Source organism: Agelaius tricolor, unplaced genomic scaffold, assembly GCF_023055355.1.
Source record: "Agelaius tricolor isolate 1412-34295 unplaced genomic scaffold, bAgeTri1.0.p SCAF_14, whole genome shotgun sequence".
Classification (NCBI taxonomy): domain Eukaryota; kingdom Metazoa; phylum Chordata; class Aves; order Passeriformes; family Icteridae; genus Agelaius; species Agelaius tricolor.
In genome coordinates this window covers 9,207,296-9,229,411 of record NW_027269274.1, presented here as the reverse complement: position 1 = coordinate 9,229,411, position 22,116 = coordinate 9,207,296, and the positions used below count along the sequence as shown (strand labels likewise).

The 22,116-nt window shown below is 59.5% G+C and overlaps 3 protein-coding genes across 10 annotated transcripts in view; all 3 read left to right on the top strand.

Annotated features, from left to right (window-relative positions):
* The window catches only part of MTMR14 (myotubularin related protein 14), a 31,336-nt gene extending 28,998 nt beyond the window's left edge, over positions 1-2,338 (top strand). For both annotated transcript variants that reach the window (XM_071439602.1, XM_071439600.1), the window contains one exon: positions 1,979-2,338. In XM_071439602.1, coding sequence (XP_071295703.1) covers positions 1,979-2,156 — 178 coding nt within the window. In that variant the 3' untranslated portion in view covers positions 2,157-2,338. The remainder of the gene's footprint in view (positions 1-1,978) is intronic.
* Positions 2,339-2,457: 119 nt separating this feature from the next.
* Positions 2,458-9,587, top strand: CPNE9 (copine family member 9). 4 transcript variants are annotated; one of them, XM_071439608.1, is made up of 21 exons: positions 2,458-2,845; positions 4,298-4,338; positions 4,418-4,464; positions 4,669-4,772; positions 4,956-4,995; positions 5,131-5,133; positions 5,594-5,670; positions 5,887-5,950; positions 6,063-6,166; positions 6,247-6,351; positions 6,720-6,761; positions 6,885-6,960; positions 7,031-7,084; positions 7,197-7,258; positions 7,539-7,585; positions 7,665-7,846; positions 8,043-8,170; positions 8,285-8,387; positions 8,464-8,521; positions 8,666-8,739; positions 8,853-9,587. In XM_071439608.1, exons 1-21 carry the CDS (start codon positions 2,769-2,771, stop codon positions 9,003-9,005), a joined length of 1,641 nt encoding a protein of 546 aa, XP_071295709.1. In that variant the 5' UTR covers positions 2,458-2,768; the 3' UTR covers positions 9,006-9,587. The 4 variants fall into 4 exon arrangements, with proteins under 4 accessions (XP_071295709.1, XP_071295710.1, XP_071295707.1 ...); XM_071439609.1 differs by lacking the exons at positions 5,131-5,133; positions 6,247-6,351; XM_071439606.1 differs by lacking the exons at positions 2,458-2,845; positions 4,298-4,338; positions 4,418-4,464; positions 4,956-4,995; positions 5,131-5,133 and having other exon boundaries at positions 4,471-4,772.
* Positions 9,588-10,027: 440 nt separating this feature from the next.
* Positions 10,028-22,114, top strand: BRPF1 (bromodomain and PHD finger containing 1). Of its 4 annotated transcripts, none has more exons than XM_071439578.1 (14): positions 10,028-10,877; positions 11,763-12,722; positions 14,960-15,116; positions 15,312-15,395; positions 16,202-16,333; positions 16,674-16,802; positions 17,757-18,069; positions 18,551-18,865; positions 19,842-20,129; positions 20,219-20,366; positions 20,885-21,006; positions 21,107-21,225; positions 21,332-21,486; positions 21,572-22,114. In XM_071439578.1, exons 1-14 carry the CDS (start codon positions 10,282-10,284, stop codon positions 21,753-21,755), a joined length of 3,702 nt encoding a protein of 1,233 aa, XP_071295679.1. In that variant the 5' UTR covers positions 10,028-10,281; the 3' UTR covers positions 21,756-22,114. The 4 variants fall into 4 exon arrangements, with proteins under 4 accessions (XP_071295679.1, XP_071295678.1, XP_071295677.1 ...); XM_071439577.1 differs by having other exon boundaries at positions 10,029-10,877; positions 18,554-18,865; positions 20,885-21,021; XM_071439576.1 differs by having other exon boundaries at positions 10,029-10,877; positions 20,885-21,021.
* The last annotated feature ends 2 nt before the right edge of the window (positions 22,115-22,116 follow it).

The following is a 22,116-nucleotide window of genomic DNA, read 5'->3' as shown; positions in this document are numbered from 1 at the left end:
GAAAGTGACTGCTTGGAGCAGTGGATTCAAAAGGAAGAGAACAGTAGTGGTGCTTCTCCTGTGGGTGCTCTGCCCTGTTCAGCTATTCACTAAAGCTGTGGGTTGCTTGAGGGCTGGGGACTGCTCAACTGAAGGTGCTAGGACCAGGCACTGCACTGAAAGGATGAAGAGTTCCCAGTGGTGTCGTGTTGAGCTTAACCCAGAGCCTCTACCCTCTCTCTGTTCTGTATCAGCCTTGTTTGCTCAGGACTCCATTGTGGTTTTATCCCAGTTTTTGCAGCCCAACACAGTATGATTTTTTTTTCTTTTAATTCCATTTAAGTTCCCACTTTGCATCTTCACTGGCAGCAGCTCGATGAAGGTATGCTTTTCACAGCCTACTTCTTGTGCTTGTGTGGGGCTTGTCAGGGCTTCCTTCGAGCTGGGGCTTTGACAGCCTCCTCTCATCCCGCACCCCAAGCTGCAGGCAAGCGGGCAGGCTGTAGGAAGTGTAGCGGGGCAGAGTGCCGTGGATTTGGCAGGGAAGCGCGACCTGCCTCCGCGGTGAGCAGTTCAGGGTGAAATGCTGCAGCCAGTCTGCAGGGCTTGGTGTAGAGCAGTGGCTGGCTGCTTGACCCTGTGCCTTGGAGTGTCTCGCTCCACGAAACAAACCGAAAAACCCAAATACAAAATCTGCCTTGTAAAGAGGTGTGAGAGCCACAAGACACGGGACCTCACTGCTGCACGCCCTCGCTTACCTCTGCGCGTGACATCTGAGATCGCTGTACTCGGGTGCAAGTAAGTCCTGCCTTCACGGAGTTTATTTTAAATGCTAGCAGGTTTGTGAGCTCCACGTCCTAATTAGGTTGCCAAAAAGCATCGCTAATGTGTTTAGATATGTTGTTGCCTTTTTTTGCCCTCTGGCTTCTCTTTATTATCAGACACAGTAAACAGCGGCCTGGTTGGCTGCCTCGGCATCGCTTGCTGTTTATAGGCCTCCCACCATATCCTCTTGCTGCTGTTTCCGGACCGAAGCTGTTGGCTGTGGGTGGTTAACACTTCCATTCAAATGAGCTGTGCCAATTTATAGCCAGCCCAGGCACTGGAAGATTAAAGAGAATTTTTTATGGGGAAGGTTCGCACTGTGCCCTTGGAGTGACCTTTGAGGAATGTCTTAATCTCTCTGGGAACCACTGGCATGTCGCAGAGGCACCACAGCAAGGATCGTTTGAGGCTGGAGAGCTTGGAACAGCTGCCTCTGGGCCCTAGTCTTGCTTTCCCCTGCTCCCTCGGCTAGTCTTGCCTTCCTTCTGCTGTTTTCCCCCTGCCCCTAACCAGGTGTGTGGATCAGCAGGAGAGGAGAGCAGGTCCTGTGGGAAGTCGTGCCCTACTCTGCTCCTGTTTGCCGAGAGCAGCCATGCTGGGGAGCAGAAGTAAAGCGCTGCTCAGCTCTCCTCTTCCTATGGCTGGGGTGTTCCTTGGGGCTTTTGTCACCTTGTCTGCTCCTTCTCATCCCCCCTTCCACAGAGCTGTCTGTGCTGGCATAGGCACACGAGGCTGGGGCTGGTGGAAGTGAGGGACGGTTGCAGATAGGTTGGAAGCAACTGTCCAGGCACAGCACATGTGGACAGGCTTCATCTGTGTGAGGAGGGGAGGGAGCTGGCGTAGGGACTGATGTCAGCAGCCACTTTGCCGAAGCACCACTTTGTTTATGAACTGCAGCCTTATGAACACTGTGGTGGTGGGAGAAACCGGGGACAGTGGGGTGTGTGAAGGAGGAAACCCTGTGGGGAGCAGGAGACTGAGGCTGCAGCTGGCTCTGTGGGTTGGATGAGGAGGCAGTGGCACCAGCTGCCACCAGCTCTGTGGACAGAGCCTTTTTGCCTTGCACTGCCTTAGCCACTGCAGCCCGTTGAGCACCACAGCCCTGTGTCAGGAGTGAGAGCTGGGATGTGGAGAGCAATGGCTGCAGTCACTGACCTCCCCTTCTCTCTCCTAGACTGGTGTCAGCGAGTGACCGTGAGTCTCGTCTGGAGGAAGTGCGTTCTGCTTTTCTGGCAAGCTACAGCCGGACCATCGGCCTCAAGGCCGTGCCCCCCAGCCCCTCAGGGGCCATCGGTGGCCTCCTCGAGCAGTTTGTGCGGGGCGTGGGACTGAGAGGCAGCAGCACCCTTTGAACACGGCGTTCCCAGACCACTGCCTGGAAAACTGGGGCTGGCACGTCCCCCAGCAGAGTCCTGGGACCCTCTCCTTGGTGCGGGCACCTGCTGCACCCAGCGCCCGCCGCCAGCCCCCCCTGCCTGGGGCTGGGGGGTGCGGGGTCTTCGGCGAGTCTCTGCAGTAAATGACCCGAGCTGTGCCCTCTCCTGCCTCCTCTCTGGGCTGCGGGCGGGGGCTGCGGGGGCGGCGCGGGGGAGCCGCTCACTATAAATAGCCCGGCCCACTCTTCGCGAGCGTCGGCACCGAAATAACACCGAACGGAACCCGGGAGGAAGCCCCCGGCGGGGCGGGATTGGGGCTGAGCCCCCTGTGCCCCTGACTGGGAATCGCGGGCGGGACGTTCCGGTGGAGCCGAGCCCCAGGAGCCGAACCCCCTGGTGCCCGGGTTGGTGCCACCGCTGCCGACAGGGAAGGGCAGTCGTGCTCGAGCTGTGCCGAGCCGTGCCTGTGCCGAGCCGAGCCGTGCCCGTGCCGAGCCGAGCCGTGCCCGTGCCGTACCCGCCCCCGGGCGCGCCTCCTCGGCGGCGCGGGAGGAGGCGGCGCGGAGCATCGGCGGCGCCCGGGCGGGGATGGCGGCTCCGGGAGCTCTGGAGCCGGCGGCCGGCAGCGTGCCGGGCACCAAGGTGGAGCTCACCGTGTCCTGCCGGTGAGCCGGGAGCCGGGCGAGGGAGCGGGAGGGCGGCGGCTAGTCCGTGGAGACGGGTGGGTGCGAAACGCACCGGGATGCGCGGCGGGGCTGCTCGCTGCGTCCCGCTGCCCGCCGCTCAGCCCCTGGCTCGAGGCGTTGTGAGCTGCGCGTCCTCCTCTCTCCCCGGGTAGCTCTCGGTGCCAGGGCGTATGCCCAGCGTCCCTCTACCCCGCTGCTACCCGTCCCGTCCCCTTCCTGGGGTCCCATGGGATGCTGTCACCGAGAACGGCTGCGTGAAGCGACCCGATGCCCGCGGCTGGGGCGCGGGACGGCCGCTCGCGGGGCGATGTTTGTGGGAGGTGGGTGATGCTGGCGGGACGCGGGGTGCCGGCGCTGGCTGCGAGCTCGGTGCAAGGCAGCGGGACCGGGAACGTGGCAGCGGGATGGGGGCTGCGGGAGAGGGGTTGCTCTGTGCCCCAGCTTCTGGCCAGGGTCCGCCGATCAAGCGGCGGCGGCTGAGCCGGTCTGCCCGCGGCTAAATATAGCCCGTCGGAGGCACCGCTGCTTGCGGCCGGGGGTCCCGCTCGCAGGGACAGGCACCGGCGTCCTGCTGGGGGGGAGCGTCCCCGTGCCGTGGGTCCTGTGGCACGGAGTGCCCCGACCAGGGTGGGTACCTCCAGCACATCCCCGAGCTATGCAAACTGTGGGCCGGGCCGGGGGCTGTTGTGCCCTCCCCGCGGCTGAGCCCTGGCCCCCGCTGCCAGCTTCCCTCACAGCAGGCAGAGGGACTGTGGGTCCACGGGACCGGGCAGCTCCAGGCAGGCTCCGGGGGTCACAACTGGAGACAACCCAGGGCAGCCTTCGGCTTCACAGCCCGAGGACCCAGCCCAGACCAGGGTGGGGTCTCTCCCCTGCGTGCTGGGGCCAGGGGAGCTGGCTTAGTCCCGCAGCCCCCTGCCGTGCCCCAGCCCACTCTGTGCTGCCGCCCCGGGGGTGCGGGAAGTATCCCAGCAGAGCCGGTAGCATCCCCCGGCACTTCCCGGTGTCACACCGCGCACAGGACGACGATCAATCGCTCTGCCGGTAGGTGTGTCGGGGGATGCCCACTGGCTGCTCAGCCCCTGCTCCAAGTGTCTCCTTTCTTCTCACTTCTGCACCCTGCCATTAGCCCAGCTCCTGCTGCCGGGGCGCCGGCGGCACCGGGGAAGGTTTCATCCTGTAAATGGGTTCCCTGTCATGTTCAATCATCATCAGCGCTGGAGACGCTGCTTGCCGCTTGCTCTGCTGCCCCACCGAACCTTGTAGAGGCAGCCAGCGTGTCTCCTTGGGATTGCCGATGCTCTTATCCATGGGTGCCAGCACGGCCTTCTGGCATGGTGCTGATCTGTGATCAGGGGGATGGACATGGGGACCCGTTGCTGGGCCAGGTGGATGGCACTCAGGTTGGCTCACGCCTGGCTCTTCCCCCAGGAACCTACTGGACCTAGACACCTTCTCCAAGTCTGACCCAGGTGGGTGGCAGAGCCGGGCAGGGAGCATGGTGTGGCACAGACACGGCACGGCAGCCTGGCTCTGCTCCTCTCTCCGCAGTGGTGGTCCTCTTTGTGCAGGTCTCGGGGAGCAGCGAGTGGAAGGAGGTGAGCATGGCCCCCTCTCCTGGCTAATCCCCGGCTGGGTTAAACGGGCCCATATGGCCGCCCGTGTCCACGCTAATGATCCCTCCCCGTCCACGCTAATGATCCGGCCCCGCCAGCAGCGCTAATCCCCCACCGGGATTAGCGCCGAGGCAGCTGCGATGGGGACGGGTCCTGGGGGGGCCGCCCTCACCCCTCTCCCTGCAGTTTGGACGCACCGAGGTGATCGACAACACCCTGAACCCCGACTTTGTCCGCAAGTTCGTCCTCGACTACTACTTCGAGGAGAAGCAAAACCTGCGCTTCGATGTGTGAGTAGGGGGGCCAGGGAAGGGCTTGGCCCCGCTGAGGGTGGAACAAAGCACCGAGTCAGTAATAAATAAGGATAATAAATAAGAATACAGTGTCGAATAGCACGGATGGGTGGGGAAGCAGGGTTGTGTGCTGAAGCATCCCTGCAGGCACCAGCTCAGGGCTCTGCTCTCCCACACCAGCTACAACGTGGACTCCAAGAGCTGCTCCATTTTAAAGCAGGTGAGCACAGCCTGTGCCAGGGGGACACCCCGAGGCTGTGCCCTGTGTGGGTGCTGTCGGGGGGGCGGGGTTCAAGTGCTCATTGGCAGGCTCTAACCTGCTCTCCATCTCTCCATGCCCCATGGGGACTGGCAGAAGGTAGGTGCCTGCCACACACCTGCCCCTGCTCTGCCCTGGGAACCCTGAACCTGGGAGTGCCTGGTGGGGCAATAGGGGGCCAGGACACTCCATAGGGTTGGCTTTTGAGGGGTAAGATGGGTCTAGGGTAGCCCAAGGGGTCCAATACGGGTCAGGGCATCGAGGGCAGTTTGTGGGGGGCAACACAGGATGGGTCCAGGGATGTGGGCTGGCCCGGGTGTCACAGAATGAGTGTAAGGCACACGGAGCAGGCACCTGGGGTAGTCCTGGGGATGCACAATGGGTCCTGGGCTGCAAAGTGGCTCTTGGGTCACAGTGCAGCTTCAGGAAACGGGGTGGCCCAGAGTCAAGTTGTTGGCAGGTCTCATGGGTGCATTGGGAGAGAAAGCGGTGGGTGTGGGTGGTAGGGGACTGGGGCAACCGCCCTCCATGGTCTCATAGTGCTTTGTTTGGGGCACAGGACTTCCTGGGGCAGGCATTTGTGGCACTGGGAGAGGTGATTGGGTCCCAACGGGGACGCCTGGAGAGACCCCTAACGTGAGTCACACTGTGTGGTGAGGTGAGGCAGGAGGGTCCCACACTGTGTCTCCACACCTGCTCCACTGGACCCCTCCCTGCATGTCATGTGCTGGGGATTCTGATCATACTGCCAAGCACCACCAGCTGTGGGACAGAAGCCCCAACCCTGCCCTCTTCTCTTGTCCCTGAACTGTCCTCCTTGTCCCCAAGCTGACTGTGTGCCTCTGGTTCCAGGGGTGTCCCAGGGAAGCGGTGTGGGACTATCTTGCTGCTGGCCGAGGAACTGAGTAACTGCCGGGTGAGTTCCCCTGTATCGGCTGCAGGGTGGAGAGGGCTGGTGGTCCCTCAGTACAGCAGCTGCTGGTGCCAGGGATGGGGAGGTGGCTGGCAGTGACAGTCCCTGTCCCCAGGACATCGTCACAATGCAGCTGTGTGCCAACAAGCTGGATAAGAAGGACTTCTTTGGAAAATCCGATCCTTTCCTCGTCTTCTATCGTAGCAATGAGGATGGCACGTGAGCACAGGGACCCAGTGGGGCAGACAGGGTGCCAATGTCACCAGACGGCGTGGCCCAACCCTGCCCTGTCCCCCCAGCTTTACTATCTGCCATAAGACAGAGGTGGTGAAGAACACACTCAACCCAGTGTGGCAGCCCTTCACCATCCCCGTGCGCGCCCTCTGCAACGGCGACTATGACCGGTACAGGAACGGGGATGGGACAGGGACACGGGCAGCCATGGGGCCAGAGCAGGGTGTGAGCAGTTCTTGGTGGGCTTGGCCCTGCAGCAGCAGGCGGCTCAGAATTGGGTCCCGATTGGGTTTTTTCTCTTTTGCAACCCAAATTACATAAAGGCATCCCCCTCCTTTCCAGGGCCCCCACCATGACCCAAATTTCCCGCTCCCTCCTGGCAGAGCCGCAGGCTGGGCAGGCAGGGCGGCTCTGCTGGAATTTGGTGGGCAGGGTGCTCTCTGTGGGTTGGGCTGTGGGCCTGGGTGTCCCCAAATCAGGGGCTGGAGGGGCTGTGCCAGCCTGGCTGGTGGCTTACCCTATGTACCTTCACTTTCAGGACGGTGAAGATAGATGTGTACGACTGGGACCGGGATGGGAGGTGAGGGAAGGGACACCAGTGTTGTATTGCACTAAATTCTTACACACCAGGGTGCTGCTGAAGCTTCCCAGGGCACCTGTCACCCAGGTGCCTGGCTGTACTGAGCCTGTGCTCCTCCTGCAGCCACGACTTCATTGGGGAATTTGCCACCAGCTACCGGGAGCTCTCTCGAGCACAGAGTCAGTTCACAGTGTATGAGGTAGGGTGGTGGGGCAGGGTGAGGGAAGGGTGCACTCCATGCTGGGACTGAATCACCCCTGTGCCTGCAGGTGCTGAACCCCAGGAAGAAATGCAAGAAGAAGAAATATGTGAATTCTGGCACTGTGAGTGGGGCTGGGGAATTCCTGGGCCTCCTGCCTGCAGGGGCTGGTGTGGCTCCACCTGCTGTGTGTGCCAGGTTCAGGGGGCTCCAGATCTGATCCCCAGTGCCCACAGGTGACACTGCTCTCCTTCTCTGTTGAGTCTGAGTTCACCTTCGTTGACTACATACGGGGCGGGTGAGTGGGGGGCCGGGAGCCCCCCGGCTCCTCGAGATCCCCCATGGCTGAGAGTCTCGGGGCAAGGACAGTGGTGACAGTGAAGGTTCAGCCTGGGGGTGACCAGGGGACAGTGGGGCTGGGAAGTAGATGCAGAACGGTGGCATGGGGCTGTGGGGTGCTGGCTGGGGAAGGGGGGCTGAGGCAATGGGTCTGGGCAGGGAAACTCTGGCACTGTGGGGCTGGAAGATGGTGTCCCTGTGCTGTGGGGCCGGCAGCCTCCCTCACTCTCCCTCTTAAGGACACAGCTGAATTTCACTGTTGCCATTGACTTCACGGCCTCCAATGGTGAGTGCACCTGTTGTTGGGGGGTCCCCATCACCCTGGGGCTGGGCATGGGGCGGGTGTGATGGGCACTGTGCTGCAGGGTTGCCATCACAGCCCACCTCGCTGCACTACGCGAGCCCCTACCAGCTGAGCGCCTATGCCCTGGCACTGAAGGCAGTGGGGGAAATCATCCAGGACTACGACAGCGACAAGCTCTTCCCTGCCTACGGCTTTGGTGCCAAAGTCCCACCTGATGGCAAGATCTCCCACCAGTTTCCTCTGGTGCGCCCTCCCTGTGGGATGGGGCTGAGAGTGAACCCAGATCCCCTGGATGTGGGGCAGAGCTGGTCTTGCGGGTGCCCACAGCAGCTTGGCGGGGAGGGGAAGCACCCTGGCAACATTCTGCCCCAGCGTCCCACAGCCTGGGGGACACCAAGAGCTGTGGTCCCCCACCAAGTGCCCCATCTCTGTCCCCCAGAACAACAATGTGGAGAACCCCAGCTGTGCCGGCATTGAAGGTGTGCTGGAGTCCTACCTCCAAAGCCTGCGCACCGTCCAGCTCTACGGTCCTACCAACTTTGCTCCCGTCATCAACCAGGTGGCTGGGTGAGCACTGGGGCACTGTCCCCTTTGCTATCCCCAAATGCCATCTGTCCCACAGCAGGGTCAATGGCCCAACACCAGTGGGGTGCTTGAGGGCCCCCATCCCTTTCCCCATAGGATAGCTGCCCAGGTGACCGATGGCTCACAATACCACGTCCTCCTCATCATCACTGACGGTGTCATCTCTGACATGCTGCAGACCAAGGAAGCCATTGTCACCGTGAGTGCACCCTTGTTGCTCTGAGTTCACCTCACATGGACACTATTCTGGCTGACACCCTGCCTCTGCTCCACAGGCTTCCTCCCTGCCCATGTCCATCATCATCGTGGGAGTAGGTCCAGCTGAGTTTGAGGGTGAGTTGGGACTTGGGGACACCAGGGAAGAGGGATGGAAACATTGTCCCTTCCTCTGGGATGCCAAAGACATCCAAAGGGCTGGTGTTTCCATCCCCGGTGTTCATCCCACCGAGGCTTGGTGACACCAGCTGTCACCCCCAGCCATGGAGGAGCTGGATGGTGATGAGGTACGGTTGTCTTCCCGGGGACGGTATGCTGAGAGGGACATTGTACAGGTAAGTCTGGCATTGAGTCCAGACCTGCTGTGGGTGACAGATGCTCAGTTCCCCTTGCTGAACCCCACAGCAATAGAGTTTCCAACCTCACTGCGAACTTTTTTCCCTCAAAGTTTGTGCCATTTCGGGATTACGTGGACGACTCAGGCAACCAGGTGCTGAGCATGGCCCGCCTGGCCAAGGACGTGCTGGCTGAGATCCCTGAGCAGCTGCTGTCTTACATGAAGACCCGTGACATCAAGCCTCGCCGGGCAGATCCCGAGTAGCTCTTCCACGAGCCATGGGACTGACTGGTGGGGCGAGGATATGTCACCTTTTTTCTGCCGGTGGCCCAGGGCTTAACCATGGAGATGTGGCCTCTTTAGGGAGATAATCAGCTGCTATGGTTGGTCAAAACAGGGGGGCTGAGACCCGCTTCTGGCAGTGAGACCACAGGACTGGACATCCTCGGCTGCCCCTTCCTCCTGCCCGATGTCCAGCAGCAAGGCGGGATTGTCCCTGGACCGTGGCAGTGCGGGCAGGGCCAGCCGGGGGGAACACGGTGTGTGCCACGGTGTGCGTGTCCCTGAGAGCAGCCTGGCCTCTGCCCCAGGGGAAGGCTGACCCTGAGTGCCTGCCGGGGGTCTCAGCCCCGCTGCTCCTCGGGGCAGCGGCCTCGCCCTGCTCCTGCCTGCACCCCATTCCTGCCTGCACCCCGCTCCTGCCTGTGCCCGCTCCTCCGGCTCTGCTAACCCGGCCTGCCTCACGCCCTGCCGCACGGCCGGGGCTCCCGCCGCCGGGGGGTGCCGGGGCGGAGGGCAGGCGGGTCTCTACTGCGTTACCGACTGTAAATAAACTGCTCAACCGGGTCTGCTGCCGTGCTGGGCCAGGGGGAGCGGGGAGAGCAAGGGGGGCGGGAGGACCGGTGGGGCGGGGGTGGCCGGGGAGCCGAAGGTACCGGAGGGCGTGTAGCCGGGCCGGGGGAACCGGGAGGACCTTGAAAATTGGGGTGACCTGGGAGACAGAGGGGTCCGGAGGGACCGGGAGGACCGAAAGGGTGAGGGGGGCGAGGGGAGTCGGGCTGGGGCGGGGCCGGGCGGTGGCAGCGGGGTCTGTGATTCGAGGCCGCAGATTCGTCACCGCCATCGCGGCGCGACCCGGCCCGCTCCCGCCGTTCCCACGTGGCCTCCCCGCGCTATCGTCGCTGCCGCCGCCGCCTTCCCCGTCCTCTCCGTCCTCGCTGCCGCCGGTCCCGCCCGGTGCTGCTGCCCGGCGGTGCCGTGGCGAAAGTGCGGTTGCTAAGGGCGGCGCGGCGCTTTACCCAGGGCCGCCCCGCGCCAGGCGCCGCCGCAGCTCCATTGTTGGGGCCGGCCCGGGCCCGCCGCCGCCGCCGCCGCCGCCCATGGAGCCGCCTGCCCGCTGAGCGCGGCCCCGCGCCGGGGAGCGCCGCCGCAGGGAAGGAGCGGGCAGCGGGGAGCCAGGCCAGGGCGGCCGGGGCCCGGGGAGGGGGCGGCGGGGCGGGGGGCCCGGCCCGGCCCGGCCTCGGCCCCCCGCGGCCCAGCCATGGGCGTAGACTTCGACGTGAAGACCTTCTGCCACAACCTGCGGGCCACCAAGCCGCCCTACGAGTGCCCCGTGGGTACCTGCCGCAAGATCTACAAGAGCTACAGCGGGATCGAGTACCACCTGTACCACTATGACCACGACAACCCGCCCCTGCCCCAGCACACCCCCCTGCGCAAGCACAAGAAGAAGGGGCGCCAGGCCCGCGCCGCCAACAAGCAGTCGCCCAGCCCCTCCGAGACCTCCCAGTCGCCCGGCCGAGAGGTGATGACCTACGCCCAGGCCCAGCGCATGGTGGAGGTGGACCTGCACGGCCGCGTCCACCGCATCAGCATCTTCGATAATCTCGACGTGGTGTCCGAGGACGAGGATGTTCCCGAGGAGGTGCCCGAGAATGGGAGCAATAAGGAGAACACGGAGACGCAGAGCGTCCCGCCCAAATCTGGGAAGCACAAGAACAAGGAGAAGCGCAAGGACTCCAACCACCATCACCACAACGCCTCGGCCAGCACTACCCCCAAGCTGCCCGAGGTGGTGTACCGAGAGCTGGAGCAGGACACCCCTGATGCCCCGCCTCGTCCCACCTCGTACTACAGGTATTGTCCGTGGCTGGGTGCAAGGAGACTCCTAGGCTCATGCCCTGGGTTTGGAGGTGGAATTGGCCCCACTCTGTTCAAGTGGCTTGCCTGTGGTTCCTGGAAATGGCCTTTGTCTGCCTCTCCCAGGTCTCACAGAAGTGGCTGTTCCATGGCTTCAGGCTCCTGGGGCTCTGCCTGGTGTCACATCACAGTTCTGAGAGGTCTGTGAATCTACAGAGCTCTCAGTTGCTGCTTAGCTCATTGCCAGCAGTTTGATTGCTGTGCTCTTTCCTTGCTGGAACAGCACTTAAAATCAAAACAGAACCCTAATGTGTCCTTTTGCCTCTCAGTCTCTCTTTGGAGGTATGCTGAGATATTTTCAGAGCCCTTCAGCACCAAGGTGTACCTGTAGGATCTGTCTGTGGGCATACTTCTTAATTGTTTTCTTACAGTACTTTGTGAGAGATTTGGTGGATGCAGTGGCCCCAGTTAATACCTCAGGCAGGAGTTAACAGAGCCCCCTAACCAGAATTAATGAAACACGGCACCTCCATGCGTGGTTATCGTGTCTTGGTTGTGAGGCTGTTGCCTCCAGAGCACTGGCACTTGCTGGGTGGCCCATGCAGGCTCCCTCCTTGCACTGATGAGTCTCCAAGGCCTGACCTTGCTCCTTAGACCAGTGTTGTTTTGTCTCCAAGTTGCTGTTGTGCCTCTGTGCTAGTCAGCATGCAGTAGCACCTTCTGCTTCTGCACATTCCTGCCTTGTCCCTGTTTCTTTATTTTGGCTTATGTCTCAGCTGGAGCATTTGAACATTCCCTCAATCACAGACAAATCCTGGAGTTGGGGCTCAGCAGCTCCAAACATGTCAAACATGCCCTTACTTTCTAATGCTGTTCTTCCAGGTACATTGAGAAGTCGGCAGAGGAGCTGGACGAGGAGGTGGAGTACGACATGGATGAGGAGGATTACATCTGGCTGGACATCATGAATGAGAGGCGGAAGAATGAAGGCGTGAGTCCTATTCCCCAGGAGATCTTTGAGTACCTGATGGACCGCCTAGAGAAGGAGTCCTACTTCGAGAGCCACAACAAGGGGGACCCAAACGCCTTGGTGGATGAGGATGCCGTCTGCTGCATCTGCAATGACGGGGAGTGTCAGAACAGCAACGTGATCCTCTTCTGCGACATGTGCAACCTGGCTGTGCACCAGGAGTGCTATGGGGTGCCCTACATCCCCGAGGGACAGTGGCTCTGCAGACGGTGCCTGCAGTCACCCTCACGCGCTGTGGACTGCGCCCTCTGCCCAAACAAGGGGGGGGCCTTCAAGCAGACGGACGATGGGCGCTGGGCACACGTGGTCTGTGCCCTCTGGATCCCCGAGGTGTGCTTTGCCAACACCGTCTTCCTGGAGCCCATCGACAGCATCGAGCACATCCCGCCCGCACGCTGGAAGCTGACCTGTTATATTTGCAAGCAGCGTGGCTCTGGGGCTTGCATCCAGTGTCACAAAGCCAATTGCTACACTGCCTTCCATGTCACCTGTGCCCAGCAGGCCGGGCTGTACATGAAGATGGAGCCCGTCAGGGAGACGGGTGCCAATGGTACCTCCTTCAGTGTGCGCAAAACCGCCTACTGCGACATCCACACGCCGCCAGGCTCCGTGCGCAGGCTGCCCGCCCTCTCCCACAGTGAGGGGGAGGAGGAGGATGAGGAGGAAGAGGAGGAGGGGAAGGGCTGGAGTTCTGAGAAAGTCAAAAAAGCAAAGGCCAAGTCTAGGATCAAGATGAAGAAGGCGCGGAAGATCCTGGCAGAGAAACGAGCTGCAGCACCTGTGGTTTCTGTGCCCTGCATCCCCCCCCACAGGTACGACCTGCTGCCCTCCCTGGACTGGGGAGGAATTTCCTTTCCTCCATGCTTTGTGTCCTGCTTCCCATATGGGCATTATCCTATTCCCCTCCCTAGCTTTTTGCTCAGGTACTTCTCACTTTGTTGCTGCAGAGGGCTGTGGTGGTTTACTCTGGGAGTCCTGCAGAGAGGCAGGGCTATGCACTGCCCTGCAAAGGTGTCTGGGCCCTCGGCATGGCAGGAAATAGCTGCTGTTAGTTTAACAGTAGAGAATGAACTTGGCCGGATGTGTCAGGAAGCAGCTGGAGGTTCCCAGCACTCCTTTCCTCTTTCCTGTTGCGCTCACCTCAGGCACTGGAGTAAACGAGGCGGGGAGGAGGAGGGAACTGCTCTCCTTTCTGCTGAGGTCTATTTTCTCCTGAGGCTGTGTCAAGCAAAAGACAGAAGTGTGAGAGTGATTCAGGCCTGGGAAACGGGCTAATCCCGCGGTTATTTTGGCTCTGGAGCAGAGAGGTCTGGGGTTGGGATCCCTGTGCTCTGCTGAGCAGAGCTCATCCATCCCAGCAGCCACGTACTCTTTGCTGGGCTGCCTCGGTGCTCTCTGCCAGGCACAGCAGCTGCTGCTCCCTTTCAGCGCTGCCTGTTGGAGCAGGGCCGGGCAGCCACGGGTGCTGAAAGCTGTCTGTGAGGAGGGGTGGCTGGAGAGCACCAGGATCCTGCCTGCCAAGGAACACCACGGTCCTAAGGCTGACTCCCCAGTGTGAGGCCTCACGAGGGGTTTTGTTTCTGTCACATTCCAAACCTGTGGTTTCATGGGAAGGTGCAAACACCCTGTAGTTACAGTTGCAACTGCTTTGTGCCTTGCTCTTGTTAGATTGTTGGGCTGACGTGCAAGTCCCAAAACAAGAGCATATAAGAGCCTTGCCAGAATTTGTCAGTGTTTATAACTCTGGATGTCCTCAGCAGCATGTAAAAGCATTTAAGGGCACCCTAGGATGTTTTTGGATCTCATTGTCACCCTACAGCAGGCAACACCCAGTTGAGCACAGGTTGAGCTTGGAAGCATTTGCCTTTGTGGTGGTGAGCTACCAATCTTGAGCTGCTGAGGTCTCCTTCCTGTGGCAGGAGCTGTGCTGAGGCTGTGACCATAGGACACTGTCAAGACCCTTAGACCCTCAAGACTTCTCTCCTGTGCACCTGGATAGGAGCACATGGAAGCCATGGGCTATGCTCTCTGGGCAGCATTCTGGTGACTTGGGGAGACAGGTCTGCCACAAGGCTTTTTACCACGGTCTGTTTGTGTCCCAGACTTATGTTTTTGCTCATTCAGGGCTTGCTCCATAGCAAGAGCCTCTTTTTCTTATGTGTGGACGTGTTGGCAGTTTGTAGAGTCTTGCTGCTCTTGCGTTCACAGTGAAAGTACACTAAGCTAGAATCCTGTTGGGATTAATTATTCTTCAGGGGCTGTTGCCAGAATGCCACGTCTTCCTGTGGGAGCTGTACTTGGCCAGTGATGGCATATGAGGCTGCTGTCCCCAGTCTCTTCAGCTGAGACTGATGCAGGTTGGGTCATCCTTTGGGAAAAGCTGTCCCTGGGAGGTGGGCAGATGCTGAGGGTTCATCCCTTTGTCACTCTACTAGCAGGACATCTCTGTCCAACTCTGCTGAACAAGGCTGTCCCAGCGCCTCCAGACTATCTGCTGTCGTAGGAAGTAAGCAATCCCTTTTGTGGTGTTCTGGGCTGTTCAGGATAGTCTTGGATGGGACTCTGTTGTACTCATGCGTCCTGCTCCTTCCTCGTGCTTTGCCAGGGTTTGAGTTTCTCTGGTAGCATTTGGCCAGACTCCCCCGTCACAGCAAGTGGCCCTCAGCCAGGTAAATAATGGTTTTGGGGTAGTAGCACCATAACACTCGTGGTCTCAGGGACCATGGGAGCTGTTAAAGGTCCAGCACCCAGTGTGGCTGTCTTGCACCCCAACCTGCCCCAGGCTTTGCCCAAAAGTTGACAGGAAGTAGAAAGGAAAAGTGTGTTACGGAGAGGCAAGGCTGCACATTTCCTGGCATCCTCTGTTGTGCCTAGGCTGTGTGACCTGGTGTTACAGAAAGTCCTGCCATATAAAAGGATGTTCTCTGCTTGAGGAGCTTCTCAGCTCTGCTGGGATGTCCTTGCTGATACTTGTCCCTAGCTGGGGCTTCTCCTGCAGCAGCCAGGCTTGATTTGTTGATGGACTCTGTGGTTCTTCTCCTTTCCTCAGGCTCAGTAAGATTACAAACCGTTTAACCATCCAGAGGAAGAGCCAGTTCATGCAGAGGCTGCACAGCTACTGGACTCTGAAGAGACAGTCCCGCAATGGTGTCCCCCTGCTCCGCCGCCTGCAGACACATCTGCAGTCACAGAGAAACTGCGACCAGGTAAGGGCTGCTTGGTGGGGGCTGCAGGGAACCTGGCTGTGTGCATGCTTCCTGCGCCTTTGGAGCTGTGGGCTTGGAGCCTTTGCTGCATGCAATGCCTGCAGATGCAGAATGGGGGTCAAGGGTATGAGCTTTCAGATGAGGGAAGGGCAGCCCCAGCTGCTTTTGCTGCTTCACCTTCTCCTCCGCTCTCAGTGTTCAGAGAATTGCCAGGCAGCGACGCCACTGGCAGCCTGCCACAAGAAGGGAATCCTGCCCTCTCAAGCTGCCACGCTGAAGGTATTTCCTTTCTTGTGCCTGCATTTAGCCAGTAGTGATGGCAAACCTGTCAGAAATGGCTCTAATATGAGGCCACTGTGCCAGGCAGTGTTGAGAGAGATGGCCAGGGATCTCTAGAAACAGTCTGGACTGAACCAAGGCCTCTCTTCTAGCTTCTGATACTGCTCCAAGAGTGCTCCTTCTGGGTGCTGCTTCCAGCCCACAGTCAGCACTTCACAGATGTGAAATCTGGTGCCAGAGAGGAAGATTTTTTCTTCTGGCTCCCCATCTGAGCTGTAAATCTTTCTTTCTGAGCCCTCTGATGACTGTGACTGGGCAGGGTTTTCTCCTACCTTTGTCTGCTCTTATTATTTTTGCTGGAGAAGAGTTGAGGCTGCTTATGCTCAGTTTTGGCTATGGCAGGATAAAAGCTGTAATTTTTTTGGTGCTCCAAAAATGAAAGCAAGTAGAGCTGTTGTTCCCTTTTTGAGCTGTTGCACTTTGTCAGAGCTGTGAGCAGCAGCACAGACCTCTTGGGCAGCTGCAGGCAGTCAGTCAGTCATGTTAGGAAGAGTGTTTCCAGAGGCTCAGGATGTTCACCTCCTGACATCCTAAGGGCTTGATGACCACGGGGCAGGTATTTAGCTCTTGCCAGAGGTGAGACTGAATCACCTGCCTAGGTTACAAGAAAGGAGCTTTGTGACCTTTGCTGCACCAGCAGGTCAGGCATGGTGGTTCCCTTTGCCAGAGAAGAGCCCCAGCACAGTCAGGAAGGTGGAGATGGGAGCACATCTTCTATCAGCTCATCGTCTCTGATGTTCCCACAGAGAGACACTGAGGATAAGAACTGGGCCCTGAAGGAACAGCTGAAGTCATGGCAGCGCCTGCGCCATGACCTCGAGCGTGCGCGCTTGCTGGTGGAGCTGATACGCAAGCGGGAGAAGCTCAAGAGAGAGACGGTAACGACTGCCCCTCCTTGGGGAGCTGCTGGGGTGGGCATCAGCAGGGGCTCCTTAGGGTGCTCTAGGTGTGCCGGGGTCCCCTCGGCTGTGCTGCGCTCTGCTCCGATGGCTCCGAGCAAAGGTGGCTGCTCTGCAAGGCACAGGTGGGACGCACAGGTGCTGGAGCCGGTGTTTCACCTCTGCTCCCCAGAAATGGGGCTGAGGGGCGCTCCCTACCCCTCAGCAAGGAGAGGAGAGGGGTTGCTGTCCTGCAGGGCTGCACTGCTGCTCCCTGGGGACAGTCCCCACTGCCTGGCTGGGGCCAGGGGCTCAGCCCTGCTCTGTTCCTTTGTTTCAGATCAAAGTGCAGCAGGTGGCACTGGAAATGCAGCTGACCCCCTTCCTTATCCTCCTCCGCAAGACACTTGAGCAGCTGCAGGAGAAAGACACAGGCAACATCTTCAGTGAGCCGGTCCCTCTGTCTGAGGTAACAGAAATCTACGAAGTAAGAACCCCCTCCCCAGATTTCTATTTCACTCAAACTTGTCCCTTGCTCGTGCCAAGGGCTGCCCAGGGTGTGTTCCGGTCCAGAAGAACTCTGAGCAGCCTGGTGCTGGTTCATGCCAGCACCACTCGCTCACCAGAGGGGTGTGCAGCAGTGCCCCTCCTGGGTCAGCCAAATACAGAACAGCTGAGCTGGTGACAGCTGGGGCACAGCACTTGACTCTTCCTCTGTGTATGTTACTGGTGACATCCCAGGGTCTGTGAGCAGCTGGGGATTCCCACTGGGAAAGGTAAAGTGCCAGCCCTTAGCAGTCAGTGTGCTCTTACCTGTCCTCTTGTGAAGGCCTCTGCTAGATGACTGAGCACAGCACAGAGATGGGTTTGACCCTTAGAGTGTCACTGCTGCAGGCAGGGGAGATAATTACTGAGACTGTCACTGAGTCCCTGCCTGGGAGCATGGCAAAAGTCCACATGGTCTCTGCAAGGTTCTGGCAGCGGGTGAGCATGGAGACATCTTAGTAGATGGGGAGGAAGGCTGCACCATCTCACCTGCCACCTGGACAGCTCTGTTTTACCTTTCTGCACTCACCTTCACCCCTGGGGCTGCACTTGCAGCACCCTCTCCAGGGAATAACATGTAGCATACTGGATCCCAGCTGCCTGCAGGCAGGAGTTGAGGACAGGATGCTGGCATGTGTGCTGGAGCTGTAAAAATGCTTCAGAGTGCGTATCCGCTCTAACAGGTTGAGCACAGCACATGGGCTTCCTAGTCCGGAGGCGTTGCTGTTCCTCAAGCTGCAAAAGCAGACGGCATTCCCCGATGTGCATTTGGGCAGAGCTTAGGGAGGGATACCTGATTCCTCTAACAACTGTTTTCTTGGAGCAGGTACTGCTAACTGTGGCTTCTGGGCTCTTAACTCTGGCTCTCCTCATGCAGGTCCCAGACTACCTGGATCACATCAAGAAGCCAATGGATTTTCAGACAATGAAGCAAAATCTAGAAGCCTATCGCTATCTGAATTTCGATGACTTTGAGGAGGATTTCAACCTGATCATTAACAACTGTTTGAAATACAATGCCAAAGACACGATCTTCTACCGGGCAGCCATCCGCCTGCGGGAGCAGGGAGGTGCTGTGCTCCGGCAGGCTCGCCGGCAGGCAGAGAAAATGGGCATTGACTTCGAGACAGGCATGCACTTCCCCCACTGTGTCACAGTGGAAGAGGCTCAGATCCAAGACATTGAGGACGGTGGGTACTCGGTCCCTGCCCTGGGGTACGAGGGCTACTAAAAGGTAAAGCCTGGGCAGAGTCAAGGCACTCTAGAGTCTGAGCTGCCTCTTCTGGGAGGTTAAGTCACATGTTGTGCTGTGTGTCCCCACTCCCTGGAGACCTGGGGTGGTTTTGCTAGCCAGGTACTTATCAGCCCCATTAGGTTGGTTCTGGGCTGTGGTTTGTCTGTGTGTCCTTTCTTTCCTGTTGCATCCTTGTTCCAGACAATGTGAACTCCAGTATTCTCCACACTGCTGATCAGCCAGCTTTCCTCAACTGGCTGAGTTCCCAGAGGGCTCTTTCTCTTGGTCTTCTAGGATAACTTCCCTAAAGGGTTTGGTGACATGCCAGCTCCTTCTCCCCTGCAGAGAACCTGGATTGCCTCATGCCCTTTTAGGTAGAGGAGCTCCACTGGAGTTCCCGATTTCTTTAATCCATCTGCTCCTCTTTGTTTCCCCAGAAGATGTGCGGCTGCTGCTCTCAGAGAATCAGAAGCACCTGCCTTTGGAGGAGCAGCTGAAGATCCTGCTGGAGCGGTTGGACGAGGTCAATGCTGGCAAGCAGAGCATAGGACGGTCCCGCCGGGCCAAGATGATCAAGAAGGAGATCACAGTGCTGCGGCGGAAGCTCGCTCACCCGCGGGACCTGGGCCGGGAGGGGCTGGAGCGGCACAGCTCCTCTGCCAGGGGAGTCCTGCAGTCCCACAACCCCTGCGAGAAGGACCTGCAGACAGACAGTGCTGCAGAGGAGAGCAGCAGCCAGGAGACTGGCAAAGGTAATACTCCCTCCAGAACTGCCAGTCTGAGGAGCCATGGAGAGCTGCCTCTGGACAGGCCTGTCTGGGGAGAGGCTGCCCTGGCAGGTATCTCCTTAGGCAGGAGGACTGTGTGGGCAGCTCCCCACACACACCTCGCTCTTCACTCCTCCATGGGAATGAGGCAGTGGCCTCTTGTGGGACAGTCCCTTATCCCACATCTCCCTGTGGGGACTCCTTGTTGCCTGTAGTGCCTCCCTTAGGAGCAGGTGCCAAGTATGATGTCTGTGTCTCCCAGGGCTCCCTCCCAGCATGCTCACTGGGTAGTTTGTGGTGAGCTGTGCCAGCCAAGCAGGGGAGATTGGATGAAGGAGGCCTCGTCCTGTGTCTGGAACAGCCACAGCCTGATGTGCGTTTGCCCCTGGGGAGGGTTGGCAGGTTGTTGGTGTTCACAGCTGTGGTCAGCAGTCACCTGGTGAATTCATCTCTTTGTCAGCCAAGGAACTGGATGCTGTTCCAGAGATCACAGTTCCAGCTGTGTGACGTGGAGCATGACGTGGATTGTTTCTTTCTGATAGGGCCTACCAGATTGGCCATGTTGCTTGGTTTCTAGGGGCATTGTGGAGTAGGCTGTCTCCGGTGTCCCTTCCTGCCAGAGGGCATTGGAGAGAGTTACAGCAGCAGTGACTTCTGAGCTCCAAGTGCTCTCCCAGGGCTGAGAGTCAAACAGGCCAGCTGCCAGCTCCCTGGATGGAGATACTGAGCTGGGCTCTGTGGGGAGCACTGCAAAAGCACCAGGCAGAGCTACCATGTGTCACTGGGCATTTGCCACCTCTGCATCCCAGTCCTGTCATCTAATCATGGAAAAAGCAGGTTCTTCCTATAGTGAGGGAGGATCTTCTGAGATCATGTTCCCCAGAAACAAAGCTGTTTTGTGATACCACTGCCATGCAGTCCCTGCCATCAGGGCTGCAGCTGACACCTCCTCCTTCTTCAGGTCTGGGTCCCAATTCTTCTTCTACCCCAGCGCATGAAGTTGGCAGGAGGACCTCTGTGCTCTTCTCCAAGAAGAACCCTAAAACTGCAGGCCCTCCAAAACGTCCAGGACGCCCCCCAAAGAATCGAGACAGCCAGATCCCCCCTGGGCATGGGAGCAGCCCCATTGGGCCCCCCCAGCTCCCAATAATGGGGTCCTCCCAGCGGCAGAGGAAGCGAGGGCGGAGCCCGCGACCCAGCTCCAGCTCTGACAGTGACAGTGACAAATCCACGGAGGATGCTACCATGGGTGAGTGCAGCTGGCCACCTGTGGTCCCACTGGCAGCACGTGGCAGGCTCTGATGCAGTGGTAATGCTCTTTGTTGGGGTGTTTTTCAGACCTGCCAGCCAACGGTTTCAGCAGCGGGAACCAGCCCGTGAAGAAGAGCTTCCTGGTGTACCGCAATGACTGCAATCTTCCCCGGAGCAGCTCCGACTCGGAGTCCAGCAGCAGCAGCAGCAGCAGTGCTGCCTCAGACCGCACCAGGTACTGCTCCTGGCCCAGCTCTGCTGACAGCAGTGCTGCCCAGGGTGGCAGTGGGCAGCTCTCAGCCTTGAGTTTCTGGACGAGCACCCCGTTTGGTGGTCCCCATCTCGTTCATCCTGCAGCTTAGCTGCTAATCCCTAGAAATCTGTGGGGTTTGTGCCTTTTTTAATGTAAAACCTAAAGGTGCAAGTGTGCAGCAAAGGGCTAGTAGGAAGCATGAACTAGGGAATTCTGTTGGCACAGTGGCTGCTCTGTCATTGGCCCTTCCAACAGCCTCCTGCCTGTGCCTCTAATTCAGATGAGGGCATATTTTCTGGTCCTCCCAGGTGGAACTGGGTGAGGATCTGGCTTGCACCCTGGCAGAAGCACCATCCCACCTTTCTGCCTGCTGGGCTGCCAAGTCCTTCCCGGTGCCAAGGCTGGCATTTGGAGGCCACAAGCCCTGGTGTCCCACCAGCCTGGCCCTCTGAAAAACAGTTTCTGGAAGCTTAACGTGAGTCTGCTCCCTGTCTCTGCAGCACAACACCCTCCAAGCAGGGCAGAGGGAAACCCTCCTTCTCCCGAGTGAACTTCCCAGAGGACAGCAGTGAGGACACATCAGGGACAGAGAACGAGTCCTACTCCGTGGGCACGGGACGAGGTGTGGGGCACGGCAGTAAGTAGTGTGGCTGCACAGCTGTGTGCCTGGCTGGCACCATCACCTGGGGGGACACAGCTGACTGCCCTCTCCCCCTGTACAGTGGTGCGTAAGGGCATGGGGCGAGGCGCAGGGTGGCTGTCTGAGGATGAGGATTCTTCCCTGGATGCCCTGGACCTGGTGTGGGCTAAGTGCAGGGGCTACCCCTCCTACCCGGCGTTGGTGAGTACTGCCTGTTATCGGGGCCTCTGAAACCCATGTCCCCTCCCTGCAGACTGGCTCTTGGGGTCCCTGTTCTCCTCTCAGCCCTCCCCTGCTCGTTTTACAGATCATTGACCCCAAGATGCCGCGGGAAGGCATGTTCCACCATGGGGTCCCCATCCCCGTGCCCCCCTTGGAGGTGCTGAAGCTGGGGGAGCAGATGACTCAGGAAGCACGCGAGCACCTCTACCTTGTCCTCTTCTTTGACAACAAGCGCACTTGGTAAGGCCAGGGGGCCGAGGGCTTTGGGGGGGGTTCCCAGAGACGATTGTAACCCTCAAACGAGGTGGCCCCCCGCTCTCCACAGGCAGTGGTTGCCCCGGACGAAGCTGGTGCCTCTGGGGGTGAACCAGGACCTGGACAAGGAGAAGATGCTGGAGGGCCGCAAGTCCAACATCCGCAAGTCGGTGCAGATCGCCTACCACCGCGCCATGCAGCACCGCAACAAGGTGCAGGGCGAGCAGAGCAGCGACTCTAGCGAGAGCGACTGAGCCGGTGCCGCCGGCCGCTCCCCCGCCGAATCTCAGGGCAAACGGGGCTCGGTGACCCCCACCCCGTGCAGCTGGCCTGCACCCACGGGGGGCCGGGGGACCGGGAGGGGTGGGGCCGGTCCCCCGTGCCCCCCCCACTCTCCCATTCCCGGTGCCCGCTCCCCCCAGCCCGCCGCTCCCCGGGATGCTGTTCTGGCCGCCGCCGTGCCCCAGGGCGGCCCCCCGCGCCCCGCACCCCCGTGCTGCCCCCTACCCCTGGGCCCAGCCCCTGGCCGGCCCCGCGCTCGGACGTTGTTTGTATTTATTTTGAAGGAAGAAAAAAATCTATTGATTCTTAGAAAATAAACCTCCACTGCGGAGC

Coding starts and splice junctions, on each gene's coding strand:
- CPNE9 (XM_071439608.1), top strand. CDS start 2,769: ATGGCGGCTCCGGGAGCTCTGGAGCCGGCGGCCGGCAGCGTGCCGGGC. Junction 6,167..6,246: donor CGTAGCAATGAGGATGGCAC/GTGAGCACAGGG, acceptor CTGTCCCCCCAG/CTTTACTATCTGCCATAAGA. Junction 7,586..7,664: donor TGACTTCACGGCCTCCAATG/GTGAGTGCACCT, acceptor ACTGTGCTGCAG/GGTTGCCATCACAGCCCACC.
- BRPF1 (XM_071439576.1), top strand. CDS start 10,282: ATGGGCGTAGACTTCGACGTGAAGACCTTCTGCCACAACCTGCGGGCC. Junction 15,396..16,201: donor CTCAAGCTGCCACGCTGAAG/GTATTTCCTTTC, acceptor ATGTTCCCACAG/AGAGACACTGAGGATAAGAA. Junction 20,130..20,218: donor CACGGAGGATGCTACCATGG/GTGAGTGCAGCT, acceptor GGTGTTTTTCAG/ACCTGCCAGCCAACGGTTTC.